Consider the following 20,873-nt stretch of genomic DNA (forward strand, 5'->3'; position numbering starts at 1 on the left):
TTTGGGATGTATTTGCTTCCAGGTTAAGTATTTCCCATAGGTTATGAATGGAATTTGTGGACTCTCACTGCCATCAGAAAGAAACCATAGAATTCAAAGAGGGTGAACTTTCTTTTTGCATGACTATATGTATATATATATATATATATATATATATATATATATATAAACCTAAATACACATGTATACACATAAATACCTATGTGTATATACATACATACACATGTAAATGTAGTATATATGTACATAATAGCCCTTTCCATTCTAATACCTTGCCATATACCTTTTAACCCGTATAACTTGTTTTAAATTTATGAATAATTTTTTATTAGATATTGTATATGAGTGTAACACTTTATTTTAATGTATGTTGTGTTTAATGCAATTTTTTTTATCCCTAACCTTTTATGCAAGGTCTTCAGTTGTGCTAACCTGACAAATTTAGTTTGTGCTTGGGCGGACACGTTTACTTTCAACTTGTAATATGCGCACAAGATAACGCTGGCGCAATATTTCTTTGCCTCTTCTAGTGGCCAGGAGTTGAATCCCAGGAGTTATGGCTTGTGGGTTCTCACCACCTATGAAATATCACTTTAAATAAATTTGGTTTTGCCTCTCAAATATTGTGAGAACTTTAATATATATATATTTTTTTTAACAAAACATTAAATAGTATTTTGTTTAAATTTTAAATAGTATTTCACAGGAAAATGAACAAGAAAGACACAAATTTTTGTTTTCCCCAAAAATTGTATTTAAAAAATAAAATAATACACATTTTGGAACCTACAGTTGCTTATCATGATGTGTAATCCTGCAACAAAATGATGGGATTTACAATCACACCTTGAAAGTCTGTAAAATGTGCTAGAAGTACAAACTATCACAATTATTTTTATATATATTTATATAAAATGGAATTAAAACCACATTTACAAATATCCTTCATTATTTAAAAGTAGAAAATAATACAATGTAAGTTTTTGAATTTGTGAATAAGTTCCAACAAATTGCAAATATTATAAGAAAACAGTTAAAAAAAAGCAGTTTTCACACATTTCTGGTTCATTTTATAATGCTCACACCTGTGCATTCACCTTCAGAAGGTTATGAAATGACACACAGATGGGGCTATTGATCATAAGAATAGGAAACAGTCATTTCTCCAGTGGGTAGGAAAGGTGTGTAAGGGAGTGATGGTGTAAATATTACTGACTGACAGGAATAAATAAACCTAATCTTGCATTACCCCCTGTAAACTACAGCACCATGGGGTCATCCCAAACTTTTTTCTGTTGATAAAATGAAACAGAAGCACTATGTAAGGTAATTCTGAAACGCTCAGTGAGACAGAAAAACAAAAAAGCAGAGTGAAATTCCAGTAGTCTCACAGAAGTCAGGTTACATTGGTTATTCATAGTATACAATCACACATTAAATGTGAGGACAAGTTAACAGAAAATAATTTAAGTAATATATTTAATGTTCTGTGAAATTATTTAAAATAAAACCATTAAACCTATCTCCAGAGAGGACCTTCCAAGGAACTGCTAACCTCTGTTAAATCTCTGCCACTGAATTGTGAACCTGAAACATTAAATGGCTAAAACAAACTAGGCGGCAAGTTCACAGCAAGGGAATGCTTCATTTTGGCAAAGTGTCAGGGCCCTTTTTACTGTGCCTGCCAGAAACATATACGATGATGCTTAAAACTGTGGAGAACAGAGGATTCTGATGTTCAGTGCCCATAATTTCAAGAGACAATGTAACAAAGTTGGGAGGACCTTGAGACGTCTTTAGGAAACTTGCTGGTTTTCTGTGAAGGTTTTCTTTTTGTGGTAATGCTTGAAGCCTTCACCAGAGATGGCCTGAAACAAAAAGAACCAAATATCATCATTTCTTTCCATACATAAAATAAAAAGTAAATTACGTTAAAAATGGTTCTCTCTCATATATATATATATATACAGATGGCCCTCGGTTTACAACGGTTCAATTTGCACCGTTTCAGAATAACAACCTTTTTTTCAGTCATGTGACTGCTATTGAAAAGCATTGTGAAGCAGTGCATTGATTAAAATAGCCAGTAGGTGGAGCTGTCCGCTTGTGTTGCAGCAAAGATATGCAAGCCAAGCAAGCTGAAATTAATCAGTTTAACCAGACCTGAGCTATCGAGCAGCTTGCAAAGGAACAAGATCTTCCTGTCTATAAATCAGTCCAGATTGGAATGCATAGAAAGAACTGTTTGCAGATAAAATGCAAGTAAAGCCTGTGTGGTGTGATTATTTTATTAGGTTTATAATGCTGTTTAGCAAATGTTTTTGTTCATTTAACTTAGTTTAATTATATATTCTGTGTTGCGTGATTATTTTATTAGGTTTCTAATGCTGTTTAGCATTTAAAGTCTTCATTTCAAAGCTTTAAAAATAATGTATTAGGTGTTACTTATGCCAATTTTGAGAGGGGCCTGGAACCTAACTCCCTCACTTCCCATTGACTTACATTATAAACTGGGTTTCAATTTACAATGGTTTCGATTTACAACCATTCCTTCTGGAACCTAACCCCGGCGTAAAATGAGGGCTACCTGTATATATATTTATATTTATATTATGTCCTCAAACAGAGATATGTCAAAAATGTTTGAATTAGTTATGAAGCACCAAAATATTAGCGGTTTAATGGAATGTGAACACACAAAAAAAGGGGAAAATCAGTTCATCCAAGCACCGGACAGGATGGACACGCAAAAAAACATATTGCAAGTTCTGAGACAATGACACTCCCTACTTTACCACCAGTAAACCAATTCATTTTGCAGATATGTATATAAATGTGTAACATGCATGGTAGAAAAGGATATTTATTTACATAGGGAGGACTCTTTCCAAAGAAGAGGTGAAGAATTTATATTCATGGGGAAAGTGTTGTCCAATAACATCTCTGCCTGTTTCCCAATATAAATGTAGTGTAATTTCTCTAAAGATGTAGTAAAAGAAACTAGGTTTAACCATTCTGTCGTGGGAGTAAAATAATCTTTTTTAGATGCAACATAGCAAAAACACTTTAATGTCAATTTGAAGTGTTTAGAACCTTATACATTATCACAAGCTAAGATTTTGTACTTGGTACAAAATATTATAGAGAATAATTTGTCACAGCTTATTACTAATAGTATTTACAAATAAATGATATCAAAACTTTTCTTTGTACATGAGTCAAATTGGTTTTTATTTAGTATTTAAAGGGACAGTCTAGTCAAAATTAAACTTTCATGACTAGGGAATGCAATTTTAAACATCTTTAAACTTACTTTTATCATCAAATTTGCTTTGTTCTCTTGCTATTCCTCGTGGAAAGCTAAACCTAGGCTAAGACCTTGAAAGCTGCCTCTTATCTCACTGCATTTTGACAGTTTTTACAGCTATATAGTGCTAATTCATGTGTGCCATATAGATAACATTGTTCTCATTCCCATGGAGTTGCTTAGGAGTCAGCACTGATTGATTAAAATTAAATTTATCAAAATAACTAAAATAAGGGGGCAGATGGCAGAGGCTTTTCGCAAAGTAATCACAAAGGTAAAAAGTACATAAATATAACCGTGCTGGTTATGCAAAACTGGGGAATGAGTAATAAAGGGATTATCTATCTTTTTAAACAATACAAATTCTGGAGTAGATTGTTCCTTTAAGCCTTGAAAGGGAGATAGAGCAGCTGTGTAGCAATGGCCAATACTTTCAATGGGAGCCTCCATGTTATAGTAGTAATAGTTCACTGTGACTGCTTCTATGAGAAAGCCTCAATATATGCTGCTGACACTTACCGGAGAATTTGTAGCACTCCATATAAACAGAAATAGAGCCGTGTTTTTTTATTTACCTGTCAAAACTATATATATTTTTAAGTAAACAACCCAAGTTATTGATCTAGGCCCATCATTTTGGTATATTTCATGCCTTTTCACTGCCAAATGTAAACAAATCGTTCATTTTTTCACAAACTTTGGGTTTCTCACTGAAATTATTTACATACTGCTGGTGCAATCATGGTACAAATGGTTGTAAAAGATTATCTGGGATCCCCTTTGTTCAGAAATAGCAGACAAATATATGACTTTGCCATTGCTTTTTAGGAAATTAGAAGGCCTCTAATTGCAGCTGCACACCACACTTCTATTACCTCCGGCAGTGAAGGGGTTAATTAGGGAACTTAAAAGATTAATTTTAGTTTTAGTGTAGAGATTACCAACCCACCTGACACTTCCCAACCCCTGATCCCTCCCAAACAGCTCTTCGCTCCTTCACCCCCAATGGTCACCCCCATCTTAAGTACTGGCAGACCTTTTTTATGTTTTTTTTTCCTGTAGTGTAGTGGTACCACCACCTCCCCCCCTCCTGAGATCGCAAGTTAGGAACCCCCCACACCCATTTTTCTGTAATGTAGCTGCCCCATCCCTCCCTGTCCCTTTATTTTCTGTAGCATAGGGCCCTCCTACTCCGTCCCTCCCCCCTCTGCTGCTGGGCTGCCCACCAACCTCCCGCAGGCACCAATAATGATTGTTACTGAAGGTGACACACACAGTGTCACCGTCTGCAATGATCAGGCATCCGCCCTCATATGGAACTGGAGTGCTATCCGTTCCGTATGCCAGCCGATGTCTGGAGCTCAAGAACCCCAGCTCTCAAGCGTATGTATACATCTTGCAGTACAATGAGAAATGTACTGCAAGACATATATATATATATATAATACTAGGAAATAAGACTGCTCAGAGGAGGCTCCTCTTCATCTGATGTCCGTCGTACACTAAAGATTGAATGCAAGGTACTGCATTCAATTTGGTTCAAACCAACCAGATTTCAGTAGCTCTCATCCTCCTATTGGCGGATTTCAAAATTTCAGCCAATAGGAATGTAAGGTACCTCAATAAATATAGGGTACCTTGCATTCAATCTTCAGTGTGCGACGGACGTTCGCATGAAGAGGAGCCTCACGCTGCTGAGGACCGCCGCTCAGGATCCGTGCAACGGGGAAGCCAGCTCTGCGCCTTCGCTCCGGATGAAGATAGAAGACGATGGAGCCGCCTGGAAGAAGACCTTCTCCGCCGGACTTCAGGAACAGTGAGTACCTATTTGGACTTAGTCTAAGGATATATATATATTTTTTTTAAGTTTAGGAATTTAATGGGCTTTAAAAGAGCTGAATGCCCTTTTAAGGGCAATGCCCATACAAATGCCTCTTTAGGGGCAATGGGTAGTTAAGGTTTTTATTTTTTATTTTGTGGGGTTTGGTGGATGGAGGGGGGTTTACTGTTAGGGGGACTTATTAGGGGTTAAATACTTTATTATTTTGCGATGTGGGGGTTTGCGGTTTAGGTGTTTGTTAATACTTTGTGCGAGATTTAAGTTTTTTTTTTGTTATACTTCATGCCGGGGGTTAGTTTTTTTGTTATTTTGTGCGGGCGGTTACATGTTTTTTCGTTATTTCGTGCGGGCAGTTACGTGGTTTTTTTTTTGTCTGTTTTTTAAGGCTTCGGATTTGCCTACACTGCATTCAGGTGGATTCAGAAAAACATAATTTATGCTTACCTGATAAATTCCTTTCTTCTGTAGTGTGATCAGTCCACGGGTCATCATTACTTCTGGGATATTACTCCTCCCCAACAGGAAGTGCAAGAGGATTCACCCAGCAGAGCTGCATATAGCTCCTCCCCTCTACGTCACTCCCAGTCATTCGACCAAGGACCAACGAGAAAGGAAAAGCCAAGGGTGAAGTGGTGACTGGAGTATAAATTAAAAAATATTTACCAGCCTTAAAAACAGGGCGGGCCGTGGACTGATCACACTACAGAAGAAAGGAATTTATCAGGTAAGCATAAATTATGTTTTCTTCTGTTAAGTGTGATCAGTCCACGGGTCATCATTACTTCTGGGATACCAATACCAAAGCAAAAGTACACGGATGACGGGAGGGATAGGCAGGCTCTTTATACAGAAGGAACCACTGCCTGAAGAACCTTTCTCCCAAAAATAGCCTCCGATGAAGCAAAAGTGTCAAATTTGTAAAATTTGGAAAAAGTATGAAGCGAAGACCAAGTTGCAGCCTTGCAAATCTGTTCAACAGAGGCCTCATTCTTGAAGGCCCAAGTGGAAGCCACAGCTCTAGTAGAATGAGCTGTAATTCTTTCAGGAGGCTGCTGTCCAGCAGTCTCATAAGCTAAACGAATTATGCTACGAAGCCAAAAAGAAAGAGAGGTAGCGGAAGCTTTTTGACCTCTCCTCTGCCCAGAGTAAATGACAAACAGAGAAGACGTTTGTCGAAATTCCTTAGTTGCCTGTAAGTAAAATTTTAGAGCACGGACTACATCCAGGTTGTGCAGTAGACGTTCCTTCTTTGAAGAAGGATTTGGACATAAAGAAGGAACAACAATCTCTTGATTGATATTCCTGTTAGTAACTACCTTAGGTAAGAACCCAGGTTTAGTACGCAGGACAACCTTATCCGAATGAAAAATCAAATAAGGAGAATCACAATGTAAGGCTGATAATTCAGAGACTCTTCGAGCCGAGGAAATAGCCATTAAAAATAGAACTTTCCAAGATAACAACTTTATATCAATGGAATGAAGGGGTTCAAACGGAACGCCCTGTAAAACATTAAGAACAAGGTTTAAACTCCATGGTGGAGCAACAGTTTTAAACACAGGCTTAATCCTGGCCAAAGCCTGACAAAAAGCCTGGACGTCAGGAACTTCTGACAGACGTTTGTGTAACAGAATGGACAGAGCTGAGATCTGTCCCTTTAATGAACTAGCAGATAAACCCTTTTCTAAACCTTCTTGTAGAAAAGACAATATCCTAGGAATCCTAACCTTACTCCAAGAGTAACCTTTGGATTCACACCAATATAGGTATTTACGCCATATCTTATGGTAAATCTTTCTGGTAACAGGTTTCCTAGCCTGTATTAAGGTATCAATAACTGACTCAGAAAACCCACGTCTTGATAAAATCAAGCGTTCAATTTCCAAGCAGTCAGCTTCAGAGAAGTTAGATTTTGATGTTTGAAGGGACCCTGTATCAGAAGGTCCTGTTTCAGAGGTAGAGACCAAGGTGGACAGGATGACATGTCCACCAGGTCTGCATACCAAGTCCTGCGTGGCCACGCAGGTGCTATTAGAATCACTGATGCTCTCTCTTGTTTGATTCTGGCAATCAATCGAGGAAGCAACGGGAAGGGTGGAAACACGTAAGCCATCCTGAAGTCCCAAGGTGCTGTCAGAGCATCTATCAGGACTGCTCCTGGATCCCTGGATCTGGACCCGTAACGAGGAAGCTTGGCGTTCTGTCGAGACGCCATGAGATCTATCTCTGGTTTGCCCCAACGTCGAAGTATTTGGGCAAAGACCTCCGGATGAAGTTCCCACTCCCCCGGATGAAAAGTCTGACGACTTAAGAAATCCGCCTCCCAGTTCTCCACTCCCGGGATGTGGATTGCTGACAGGTGGCAAGAGTGAGACTCTGCCCAGCGAATTATCTTTGATACTTCCATCATAGCTAGGGAGCTTCTTGTCCCTCCCTGATGGTTGATGTAAGCTACAGTCGTGATGTTGTCCGACTGAAACCTGATGAACCCCCGAGTTGTCAACTGGGGCCAAGCCAGGAGGGCATTGAGAACTGCTCTCAATTCCAGAATGTTTATTGGCAGGAGACTCTCCTCCTGACTCCATTGTCCCTGAGCCTTCAGAGAATTCCAGACGGCACCCCAACCTAGAAGGCTGGCGTCTGTTGTTACAATTGTCCAGTCTGGTCTGCTGAATGGCATCCCCCTGGACAGATGTGGCCGAGAAAGCCACCATAGAAGAGAATTTCTGGTCTCTTGATCCAGATTCAGAGAAGGGGATAAGTCTGAGTAATCCCCATTCCACTGACTTAGCATGCACAGTTGCAGTGGTCTGAGGTGTAAGCGTGCAAAGGGTACTATGTCCATTGCCGCTACCATTAAGCCGATTACCTCCATGCATTGAGCCACTGACGGGTGTTGAATGGAATGAAGGGTGCGGCAAGCACTTTGAAGTCTTGTTAGCCTGTCCTCTGTCAGGTAAATCTTCATTTCTACAGAATCTATAAGAGTCCCCAGGAAGGGAACTCTTGTGAGTGGAACGAGTGAACTTTTCTTTTCGTTCACCTTCCATCCATGTGACCTTAGAAATGCCAGCACTAACTCTGTATGAGACTTGGCAGTTTGAAAGCTTGAAGCTTGTATCAGAATGTCGTCTAGGTAAGGAGCTACCGAGATTCCCCGCGGTCTTAGTACCGCCAGAAGAGCACCCAGAACCTTTGTGAAGATTCTTGGAGCTGTAGCCAATCCGAATGGAAGAGCCACAAACTGGTAATGCCTGTCTAGGAAGGCAAACCTTAGGTACCGATAATGATCTTTGTGAATCGGTATGTGAAGGTAAGCATCTTTTAAATCTACAGTGGTCATGTACTGACCCTCTTGGATCATAGGTAAAATTATCCGAATAGTCTCCATCTTGAACGATGGAACTCTTAGGAATTTGTTTAGGATCTTTAAGTCCAGGATTGGTCTGAAAGTTCCCTCTTTTTTGGGAACCACAAACAGATTTGAGTAAAACCCCTGTCCCTGTTCCGATCGTGGAACTGGATGGATTACTCCCATTAACAAGAGCTCTTGTACGCAGCGTAGAAACGCCTCTTTCTTTGTCTGGATTGTTGACAATCTTGACAGATGAAATCTCTCTCTTGGAGGAGAGTATTTGAAGTCCAGTAGGTATCCCTGAGATATTATCTCTAGCGCCCAGGGATCCTGAACATCTCTTGCCCAAGCCTGGGCGAAGAGAGAAAGTCTGCCCCCCACTAGATCCGATCCCGGATCGGGGGCCCTCAATTCATGCTGTTTTAGGGGCAGCAGCAGGTTTCCTAGTCTGCTTGCCCTTGTTCCAGGACTGGTTAGGTTTCCAGCCTTGTCTGTAGCGAGCAACAGCTCCTTCCTGCTTTGGTGCAGAGGAAGTTGATGCTGCTCCTGCTTTGAAATTACGAAAGGAACGAAAATTAGACTGTCTAGTCTTGGCTTTGGCTTTGTCCTGAGGCAGGGCATGGCCTTTACCTCCTGTAATGTCAGCGATAATCTCTTTCAACCCGGGCCCGAATAAGGTCTGCCCTTTGAAAGGTATATTAAGCAATTTAGACTTAGAAGTAACATCAGCTGACCAGGATTTTAGCCACAGCGCCCTGCGTGCCTGAATGGCGAATCCTGAATTTTTCGCCGTAAGTTTAGTAAGATGTACTACGGCCTCCGAAATGAAAGAATTAGCTAGTTTAAGGACTCTAAGCCTGTCCGTAAGGTCGTCCAGAGTAGCTGAACCAATGTTCTCTTCCAGAGACTCAATCCAGAATGCCGCTGCAGCCGTGATCGGCGCAATGCATGCAAGGGGTTGCAATATAAAACCTTGTTGAACAAACATTTTCTTAAGGTAACCCTCTAACTTTTTATCCATTGGATCTGAAAAAGCACAGCTATCCTCCACCGGGATAGTGGTACGCTTAGCTAAGGTAGAAACTGCTCCCTCCACCTTAGGGACCGTTTGCCATAAGTCCCTTGTGGTGGCGTCTATTGGAAACATTTTTCTAAATATCGGAGGGGGTGAGAACGGCACACCGGGTCTATCCCACTCCTTAGTAACAATTTCAGTAAGTCTCTTAGGTATAGGAAAAACCTCAGTACTCGTCGGTACCGCAAAATATTTATCCAACCTACACATTTTCTCTGGTATTGCAACTGTGTTACAATCATTCAGAGCCGCTAACACCTCCCCTAGTAATACACGGAGGTCAGTTTAAATTTAAAATTTGAAATATCTGAATCCAGTCTGTTTGGATCAGAACCGTCACCCACAGAATGAAGTTCTCCGTCCTCATGTTCTGCCACCTGTGACGCAGTGTCTGACATGGCCCTAATATTATCAGCGCACTCTGTTCTCACCCCAGAGTGATCACGCTTACCTCTTAGTTCTGGTAATTTAGCCAAAACCTCAGTCATAACAGTAGCCAGTGGAGGCTCCTCTATAGGAGCACTTGAGCACGTGAGCCCCCTTGACCCCTGATGAACACTCTGACCCCTGATGAACAAAAAAAAAACAAAAAAAGAGTGAGAAATAAAAAAATAAAAATAAATTTTTAAACCTTTTTTTGCTGATTTTAATAAAAAAATCCTCCAGGCTCCACTGCAGTTTTTACTAAAACCATGTAAAATTGAAGATTTTAATTATTTAGGCTGAAAGTGGAATGGTCTTTTGCCTAATACTTCTATCTATCGCACATGCTGTGCAGTGCGATAGATAGAAATATAGGCAAAAGCCCATTCCACTTTAAAACTGCATTGACTGCAGCGCCACCTACAGGCCAGCCCATAGCCTTCTTAAGGAGCACAGCTCTTAGTGTGCGAGAGCCAGCTGTCATGTGACACTCGCACACTAAGAGCTGTGTGTGGGAGGAGGAGCATCGTGGGCTTCAAACACAGAAAGGCGTGACATTGGGCGTCATCTTATCGGCTGCTGGCGGGAACTACTGAAGAGGAGGTAGCTGAAGAAAGACTGAGTGCCTGACTGCCTGCCGAGTGAGTTTTTCCATGTGGCATGTGTGTCACTGTCATTGCTGCTGAGTGAGAGAGAGGGACGGTCAGGGACCAAACTTTAGTGACTGGAGACAGACTGAGATGTCAGACATCAGGACTCGACTCTGAAGGAACACAGGTGCCCACACCCAGGCCAGTGCCCAACTGCCAAAATACCAGCCAGCCAAGCATTTCCAAAAGTAATTATGCTATCATATCTGCCTTTTTATTACTTATAATATTATGGTGATTCAGTATTTGCATTTTTTTGCCTTGTAGTCTTCAAGGCAAAAAAATGCAAATACTGAATCGTCATAATATTATAAATAATAAAAAGGCAGGTATGATAGCATAATTACTTTTGCAGATGCTTAACTGGCTGGTATTTTGGGTGTGGGCAACTGAGTTCCTCCGGAGTTGTTGAGTCCTGATGTCTGACATCTCAGTAAGTAAAGTGCCTGCTATTAGTATAGAGGGATTGCACCATGATCGGATGATCTATCAAAAATATATTTTGGCATTGGGACACAGCAAGCCGTGCATACACTCAGTCTCACACACACCAGTGACCAGACATAGGCAGCTGCAGCACAGGAGCCGCTCAGTTGGAGGAGGAGGACAGGGACATTTTAGGGGCTGATAAACAGGGCAGCTGAACGCACTGCTTCATTGTTTTTTTGTATAGCTGATCGGCTAGTTAAACAGTCTTTTTTTATTGCTCAGGACACAGTATGGTTAGTGCTGTGGTGGCAGCTGCAACAGGCAGGTCATTTCACTTAAGTAAAATCAAAGAGATCCTCTGACCTCCCCCAGCATAACACCCGGTGCTTGAAACTGTTTTACACCGTGTGTTGTGCTGTGTGGCATGAAGCATGAAGGATGTGGGTGGAGCTGGAGTGAGAGGAAACCATGGATTTAGCTGTGAGTAGCTCTTTTACATAAATTCCTTTCCACTCAGTGTTTAGCTACCTTCATGGAAAAAAATCAGTGTCCATAAGTGCTTCTTCCCCCTGCTCTTATTTCTCCTTTCCACCTCAGTGCTGCATGTTATCTCCCTTACTACTAGTTGTATATAAATATCAACCTACAATACAAAGCATATTATTCACTGCAGGGAAATCTGCTTGTTAGAACTAGCTGACATGGAGGGTTAGCTTGTGTGCTTCTTATCTCACAGATGTCAGGCACCAGAAAGTAAATCACAAAAGTAATTGCTGGGGAGGAGGGGGGCTTGGGGTTCCTATATAAGAACATATATTAACCCCTTCTTCATCTGACCCTACTGATTATAAAGATGTTTTGCTATATAATGATGCCTCTAAAACTTTTAGCTCTATTAATGCTTCCATCTCAAAGCATTTGGTTCCCTGTATATGCATTTCCCCCCACATTAAGTCTTTATGTGTGTCTTTTTATTTAAAGTGAGGTTTAGAAAGGTGTGAGGAAGGGCTGCAGTGGTGCTAAAAATGTCACTTTAAATAAAAATAATCTTGTTATAGTAATAGTCCAGACTCTCTGTGATTTTATCAATATAGATTGTTTATATATTATTTTATATGTACACAGTCCAAAAAGCCAAACTCTGGCTCATATATATAAATATATATATATATATAAAATCATCATCCAGAGAGTCTGTCTGGACTATTACTATAACAAGATTATTTTTATTTAAAGTGACATTTTTGACACCACTGCACTCCTTCCTCACACCTCTCTAAACCTAACTTTAAATAAAAAGACACACATAAAGACTTCTGAAGTTAGTAGAAAGAAAAATCTTTTATTATTATATCTGAGATTGGGTGAGTGAGTGAGGATGAGCCTGTATGATTTTCATACAGGCAGCAGGTTCATCATCAGTCACTTACTTAGTCTCAGATAAAATATAAAATTATTTTTATTTTTACTAACTATAGAGAAATGTTCCTCTCCTTTTTTATGGATGTCAATAGCTTTAGCTTTCTGTTGGGAGTCAAATATTATATATCATATCAAGGTCTTAGAAATTAGCATATGAGCCTAAGTTTAGCTTTAAACAAAGAATACAAAGAGTACAAAGCAAATTTGATGATTAAAGTAAATTACTGGGGCAGTATAAGGACTATATATATATATATATATATATATATATGTCCTTATACTGCCCCAGTGACAGGACTCTTGTACCCAGTATATATATATATATAATATTTTATATATATATATATGGTAACTGCAGGGTGTATGTGGTGCTCTTGTCTTTCAATATACACAGGTTAGTTATGTACATACCTCACACACAGACTTTAATAACACAGTAATTCACATAACACACTGTCCTCACCTTGTACATAAGGATGTGTTAAGGTAACTGGCAGAGTGTGTGTGTGTGTATGTATGTATATATACACACACACACATTAAAATGGGCGGAGCCATCCGAGGGGCGGGGCTAGTGCTCCCCCATCTTCAAAAGTCACCAGCCGCCACTGACAGTAGCCATATCCTGTAATGTGATTTGTAATGGCCGCCCAGATGTACTCGGCGCTACAATATCACGCACCTCCCTCTGAGCGGGAGATGTAGGTACTGACACGTGAGGCGAGTTAGTCGGCATAACTCTCCCCTCGTTGTTTGGTGAAATTTGTTCAATTTGTACAGATTGACTTTTATTTAAAGTAGCATCAATACAGTTAGTACATAAATTTCTATTGGGCTCCACTTTGGCATTGCAACAAATGACACAGGTATCATCCTCTGAATCAGACATGTTTAACACACTAGCAAATAAACTTGCAACTTGGAAATACAATTCAATTAGAATAATATTAAAATGTACTGTGCCTTTAAGAAGCACAGAAGATTTATGACAGTTGAAAATTAATAAATTGAAACAGTTATAGCCTCAATCCTTGTAAACAACACAACTTTAGCAAAGGTTTAATCCCATTAGCAAAGATAACAAATTCTGAAAGCAGGAAACAAATTACAGAATAAACGTTTTTTATCTCAGTCAAACTATAATTCTCACAGAAATCACAGAAATTACCTCCCTCAAAATAAGTTTTGAAGACCCCTGAGCTCTGTAGAGATGAACCGGATCATGCAGGGAATACAATGAGTTGCTGACTGAAATATTTGATGCGTAGTAAAAGCGCCAAAAAACGGCCCCTCCCCCTCACACACAGCAGTGAGGGAGAACAGAAACTGTCAGAAAACAGATTAAGCAACTGCCAAGTGGAAAAATAGTGCCCAAACATTTATTCACTCAGTACCTCAGCAAATGAAAACGATTTTACATTCCAGCAAAAACGTTAAACATAATCTCTAGTTATTAAACAGCTTTATGTATTTCTTACAGTGTAATTCTAGTGAAGTACCATTCCCCAGAATACTGAAGTGTAAAGTATACATACATGACATTATATCGGTATGGCAGGATTTTCTCATCAATTCCATTGTCAGAAAATAAAAACTGCTACATACCTCTATGCAGATTCATCTGCCCGCTGTCCCCTGATCTGAAGTTTACCTCTCCTCAGATGGCCGAGAAACAGCAATATGATCTTAACTACTCCGGCTAAAATCATAACAAAAACTCTGGTAGATTCTTCTTCAAACTCTGCCAGAGAGATAATAACACACTCCGGTGCTATTTTAAAATAACAAACTTTTGATTGAAGATATAAAACTAAGTATAATCACCATAGTCCTCTCACACATCCTATCTAGTCGTTGGGTGCAAGAGAATGACTGGGAGTGACGTAGAGGGGAGGAGCTATATGCAGCTCTGCTGGGTGAATCCTCTTGCACTTCCTGTTGGGGAGGAGTAATATCCAAGAAGTAATGATGACCCGTGGACTGATCACACTTAACAGAAGAAATGGCAGGGTGGTGAAAGAATCCACCTTCTTCTATCCACCTGGATGAGGCGTAAGCTGCATCCAGGTGGATTCTTTTGGCTGCGCGCACAACCAACATTCCTTCGAGGATGCGTGCAAAGTTTGTCTAAAGTCCTTAGTAGCACACAAAGAAGGAACACCAATTTCAGAAGAAACAACCTTAGGCAAAAAATCTAAAGAAGTCCAAACTCTTCTAGCAGATTGCCAAAAGAAATACCACTTTCCAATAAAGTAGTGTAATATCCACATTATGCATAGGTTCAAAAGAAGGATCCTGCAAAAACCCTTAATGCCAAGTTAAGATTCCATGGAGGTGAAATTGGCTTTATTACAGGTTTAATACAGACCAGAGCCTGAACAAAACCATGAATATCAGGAAGATTAATAATCTTCCTAAGGAACAAAACTGAAAGAGCAGAAATCTGCCCCTTCAGAGAACTGGCATATAGGCCCTTATCCTGACCATCCTGTAAGAACTGCCAAATCCTAGGAATTATGAGAGAATGCCAGGAAAAACCATGATCTATACACCAAGTAATAAAGGCCTTCCATACCTTCAAGTTCAGAGACTTGAGATCTGGATATAAATACGAACCTTGAGACAGAGGCCAAGGAGGGCAGCTGGACATATGAACCAGATCTGCATACCAAATCCTGAAAAGCCACGCTGGGGCAATCAGGATTACTAAGATTTCTCAAGGCTTATCTTGGAAATACCTCTGGGAAGAAGTACCAGAGGAGGAAACAGATTAGCAAGCTGAAATGACCAAGGAACTACTATCTCTGCCTGAGGATCCCTGGATCTCACAAAGTACCTGGGAAGTTTGTTGTTTAAATGAAAGGCCATCAGATCTATCTCTGGGAGACCCCAAAGATCCACAATCTGATTGAACACATTCTGGAAAAGAGACCACTCCCCTATATGAAGAGATTGATGACCGAGAAGGGCTGCCTACCAATTGTTCACCCCTGGAATATGAATTGCAGAGACTAGACAGGAATTGGTTTCTGCCCATGAGATAATTTGAGTCACTTCCATCATTGCTAGGGAACTGTCAATTTGACATAAGCTACAGCTGTGACACTGTCTGTCTGGAAATGGAGATGAGACTCTCTTTTCAACAGAGGCCAAGCTTGAAGAATCCTGAAAATTGCAGAGTTCTTAACTGCACCCCAAACAGCTCCCCCAACATGGGGTAAGAATGTGCACACCGCTTGTTTGTTTGTCTTTATATGTATCCCATAAATACTGATTCATATTAATATGTCTAACCATATTTGGATTGTGAAAAAATGGGCTAATGTAGCTCAATGTTAGTAAGCACTACTTACCTGTTTCTGAAATAAACGTCCCTTTTAATCAGTATTACACTTTTACACATACATACATTCATACACACACACACACATAAACACCAATCGGTAAAACAGAAAGACTAACCCCTGTTGTCAGAGACACTAGTGAAGCATCATGTCACACTCACATGATATTAGTGCAGGCAGTGGCAGGTCAATGTTTTATTTTTTTTAAACTGGGCCCCCACCCTTGGGGGCCCAGTCGCAATTTGTGACCTCTGCACCCCCTGTAGTTTCGCCCCTGTTCCTAATGAATATAACCTAATATTAAGAATTACCCTTTATTTAAAGAATAGATGTTAATAACATGTTAGGGGATTTAACAAATATTAATGATATGCTTTTTTGTCTAATTAGGTAAATGTGACTTCTATCTCTTTAATAGAATACTCAATTGCTGCATGGAATGGATACAAATATATATTGCTAAATATGCATTGTGTCTTTAAATATTTGTCCATTTAAACTAGGAGAGACTGTTGCTCCTAAGAGCAGTGAACAAGTGCGTGTATGCACAAAACATATCTGCATAGGAGCCCGGTCTCCATTCCATGCTTCAATGTCCTTGCGGTCGTTTGTAGCTGTGTTTTATACTTGTTATGAGTAAGAAGAAATAAACATTTGGCATTTATTATAAAGCCTGGCCTGCCTGTGAGGTTTGGTGCATAAGACTTTTGGAAGTATATTTATGATTGGCAGTTTGGACGATGACGCCGTTTTCAGCACAAAGAGTGGCTTACGTCATCCCCACTCTATGTGCCGGCTGCTACATTGCATCACTGGGGTAAGAATGTGCACACCGCTTGTTTGTTTGTCTTTATATGTATCCCATAAATACTGATTCATATTAATATGTCTAACCATACTTGGATTGTGAAAAAATGGGCTAATGTAGCTCAATGTTAGTAAGCACTACTTACCTGTTTCTGAAATAAACGTCCCTTTTAATCAGTATTACACTTTTTTTTTTTCTTCTTTGCTTTTGAGGAATCCATCTCTCTTGGGACTCTGAATAATTTGTTGCAATGAAGTAACATTTTATGGTATCACTTTTTTGCACTTGATATTATGAAGTCATTTCCTACCTTGGATGGTTACTCCTCTGCTATCTCTGTTTCCTGGTGAACCACCACCTTGGTGACTGACATGTCTGGGTGTTGCTCTTTTGCTTCCTTAATTGCTTGGACCAAGACCTAAAGCGAAGAGAGAGGTTGACATTAGACATAGTTTAATAAGAGTTCTCTTGTGGCAAAAACAAGCACAATAAATTCACTTCTAATGCTACTGATGTGACTTCTGATGTGACTTTATTCAACTCAATACAACTCACAGGTCAAAGATAGTTAATCAATGGTCACTGTGCTTTTAACTAAATTCACAGTTGACTACAGCTGCATAATAAATTATCAACATAGCTATTTACTCTCTGTGAAGTTGGCACCCCATGTTTGTAAAAACTGAGATATTACGCATTATATTTGCTGAAACTCCGCCCACTTTGCACCCCATTTTAAAAATAAATATACCATTTGTTTGTGCTGATTTGTGCTGCAAAAACTAATGTTTGTGCGGGTTTGTTTTCAGAGATATTGCGCATTATATTTGCTGAAACTCCGCCCACTTTGCACCCCATGTTATTAAATTTTAAAAACAAATATACCATTTGTTTGTGCTGCAAAAAACATAATTTATATAAGAACTTACCTGATAAATTCATTTCTTTCATATTGGAAAGAGCCCATGAGCTAGTGACGTATGGGATATACAATCCTACCAGGAGGGGCAAAGTTTTCCAAACCTCAAAATGCCTATAAATACACCCCTCACCACACCCACAATTCAGTTTAACGAATAGCCAAGAAGTGGGGTGATAAAGAAAGGAGTAATAAAGCATCAACAAAGGAATTTGGAAATAATTGTGCTTTATACAAAAAAATCATAACCACAAAAAAAAAAGAAAAAGAAAAAAAGGGTGGGCCTCATGGACTCTTGCCAATATGAAAGAAATGAATTTATCAGGTAAGTTCTTACATAAATTATGTTTTCTTTCATGTAATTGGAAAGAGTCCATGAGCTAGTGACGTATGGGATATCAAATACCCAAGATGTGGAACTCCATGCAAGAGTCACTAGAGAGGGAGGGATAAAAAATAAAATACAGCCATTTTCTGCTGAAAAAATAATCCACAACCCAAAGTATAAGTTTATTCTTTAATGATAAGAAAAACTTAAAACATCAGCAGAAGAATCAAACTGAAACAGGTGCCTGAAGAACACTTTAGTAGCTTCAACATAATATTTCAAAGCTCTTACCACATCCAAAGAATGTAAGGATATTTCCAAATAATTCTTTGGATTAGGACACAAGGAAGGGACAACAATTTCTCTACTAATGGTGTTAGAATTCACAACCTTAGGTAAAAATTGAAAAGAAGTCAGCAAAACCGCCTTATCCTGATGAAAAATCAGAAAAGGAGATTCACTAGAAAGAGCAGATAGCTCAGAAACTCTTCTAGCAGAAGAGATAGCCAAAAGGAACAACACTTTCCAAGAAAGTAGTTTAATGTCCAAAGAATCCATAGGCTCAAAGGGAGGAGCCTGTAACGCCTTCAAAACCAAATTGAGACTCCAAGGAGGAGAAATTGATTTAATGACAGGCTTAATTCGAACTAAAGCCTGTAAAAAACAGTGAATATCAGGAAGTTTAGCAATCTTTCTGTGAAATAAAACTGAAAGAGCAGAGATTTGTCCCTTCAAGGAACTTGCGGACAAACCTTTATCCAAACCATCCTGAAGAAACTGTAAAATTCTAGCAATTCTAAAAGAATGCCAAGAAAATTTATGGGAAGAACACCATGAAATGTAAGTCTTCCAAACTCGATAGTAAATCTTTCTGGAAACAGATTTACGAGCTTGTAACATAGTGTTAATCACTGAGTCAGAGAAACCTCTATGACTTAGTACTAAGCGTTCAATTTCCATACCTTCAAATTTAATGATTTGAGATCCTGATGGAAAAATAGACCTTGAGACAGTAGGTCTGGCCTTAACAGAATTGGCCAAGGTTGGCAACTGGACATCTGAACAAGATCCGTATACCAAAACCTGAGTGGCCATGCTGAAGCCACCAGCAACACAAACGATTGTTCCATGATGATTTTGGAAATCACTCTTGGAAGAAGAACTAGAGGCGGGAAGATGTAAGCAGGATGATAATTCCATGAAATGGTTATCGCATCCACTGCTTCCGCCTGAACATCCCTGGACCTGGACAGGTACCTGGGAAGATTCTTGTTTAGGTGACAGGCCATCAGATCTATCTCTGGAAGACCCCACATCTGAACAATCTGAGAAAACACATCTGGATGGAGAGACCACTCTCCTAGATGTACAGTCTGACGACTGAGATAATCCGCTTCCCAATTGTCTACACCTGGGATATGCACCACAGAGATTAGACAGGAGCTGGATTCCGCCCAAGCAAGTATCCAAGATACTTCTTTAATGGCTTGAGGACTGTGAGTCCCACCTTGATGATTGACATATGCCACAGTTGTGATATTGTCTGTCTGGAAGCAAATGAATGGTTCTCTCTTCAACAGAGGCCAAAATGAGGAGGATAATTCAGTATGTTGTCGGTCATTTGAAATTTCATCAACTTTATAAGAAGTTTTAAAAGACCTTTACATTTATTAGAAGGCGGGATGGCAGACAAAGTCTTCTGAATAGAATCAGCAATAAATTCTTATAAATTCATAGGTATATCTTGTACATTAGATGTTAAAAGAACAGCAACAGGCAATGTACTATTACTGATGGACACATTCTTTGCATGTAAAAGTTTATCATGACAACTTATTACAAACCGTAGCTGGAGATATAATCTCCACAAGATTATAACAAATGTACTTAGCTTTGGTAGAACTGTTATCAGTCAGCAGGGTTCCAACAGTGAATTCTGAGACAGAATCAGATTGAGACATCTTGCAAATGTAAGAGAAAAAACAACATATAAAGCAAAATTATCAATTTCCTTATATGGCAGTTTCAGGAATGGGAAAAAAATACAAACAGCATAGCCCTCTGATAGAGAAAGAAAGGCAAGAGGCATATAGGAATGGGGTTTAAAATAATGAAAATATTTGTCGCCAAGTATGATGCGCTAACAACATCCGGAAATGACACACTTGCGTCATTGAAGACGCAACCTTGTGAAAAGACTTGGCGTCGATAAAGACGCGGGAAATGACGAATTTGCGTCATCGAACGTAACTGCGCCAAAAATGATGCAATATAGTTTGGCATTTCGCGCCTTCGCAAACCTAATTCTGCCCATGAATTTAAAATGACAGTCAACTGAAAAAAGACTATACCCCAGGTAAGAAATACATTTTCCAAAAAAATGCATTCCCCAGATATGAAACTGACAGTCTGCAAAAGGAAATATACTGAAACCTGAATCATGGCAAATATACGGTAAGTACAATACATATATTTAGAACTTTATATAAATACATAAAGTGCCAAACCATAGCTGAGAGTTTCTTAAGTAATGAAAACATACTTACCAAAAGACACCCATCCACATATAGCAGATAGCCAAACCAGTATTGAAACAGTTATCAGTAGAGGTAATGGAATATGAGAGTATATCGTCTATCTGAAAAGGGAGGTAGGAGATGAATCTCTACGACCGATAACAGAGAACCTATGAAATAGATCTCCCGTGAGGAAAAACCATTGCATTCAATAGGTGATACTCCCTTCACATCCCTCTGACATTCACTGTACTCTGAGAGGAATCGGGCTTCAAAATGCTGAGAAGTGCATATCAACGTAGAAATTTTAGCACAAACTTACTTCACCACCTCCATAGGAGGCAAAGTTTGTAAAACTGAATTGTGGATGTGGTGAGGGGTGTATTTATAGGCATTTTGAGGTTTGGGAAACTTTGCCCCTCCTGGTAGGATTGTGTATCCCATACGTCACTAGCTC

General features: G+C 39.5%; 1 protein-coding gene across 6 annotated transcripts in view; it reads right to left on the bottom strand.

Moving 5' to 3' along the window:
- Window positions 1-730: 730 nt before the first annotated feature.
- EPB41 (erythrocyte membrane protein band 4.1) overlaps window positions 731-20,873 on the bottom strand; it is a 392,405-nt gene continuing 372,262 nt past the window's right edge. For all 6 annotated transcript variants that reach the window (XM_053707087.1, XM_053707084.1, XM_053707090.1 and 3 more), the window contains 2 exons: window positions 16,964-17,071; window positions 731-1,868 (listed from right to left, as the gene is read on the bottom strand). In XM_053707087.1, coding sequence (XP_053563062.1) covers window positions 16,973-17,071 — 99 coding nt within the window. In that variant the 3' untranslated portion in view covers window positions 731-1,868; window positions 16,964-16,972. The remainder of the gene's footprint in view (window positions 1,869-16,963; window positions 17,072-20,873) is intronic.

The sequence above is a fragment of the Bombina bombina genome, chromosome 3 (genome assembly GCF_027579735.1).
Source record: "Bombina bombina isolate aBomBom1 chromosome 3, aBomBom1.pri, whole genome shotgun sequence".
In the NCBI taxonomy this organism is placed as follows: Eukaryota; Metazoa; Chordata; class Amphibia; order Anura; family Bombinatoridae; genus Bombina; species Bombina bombina.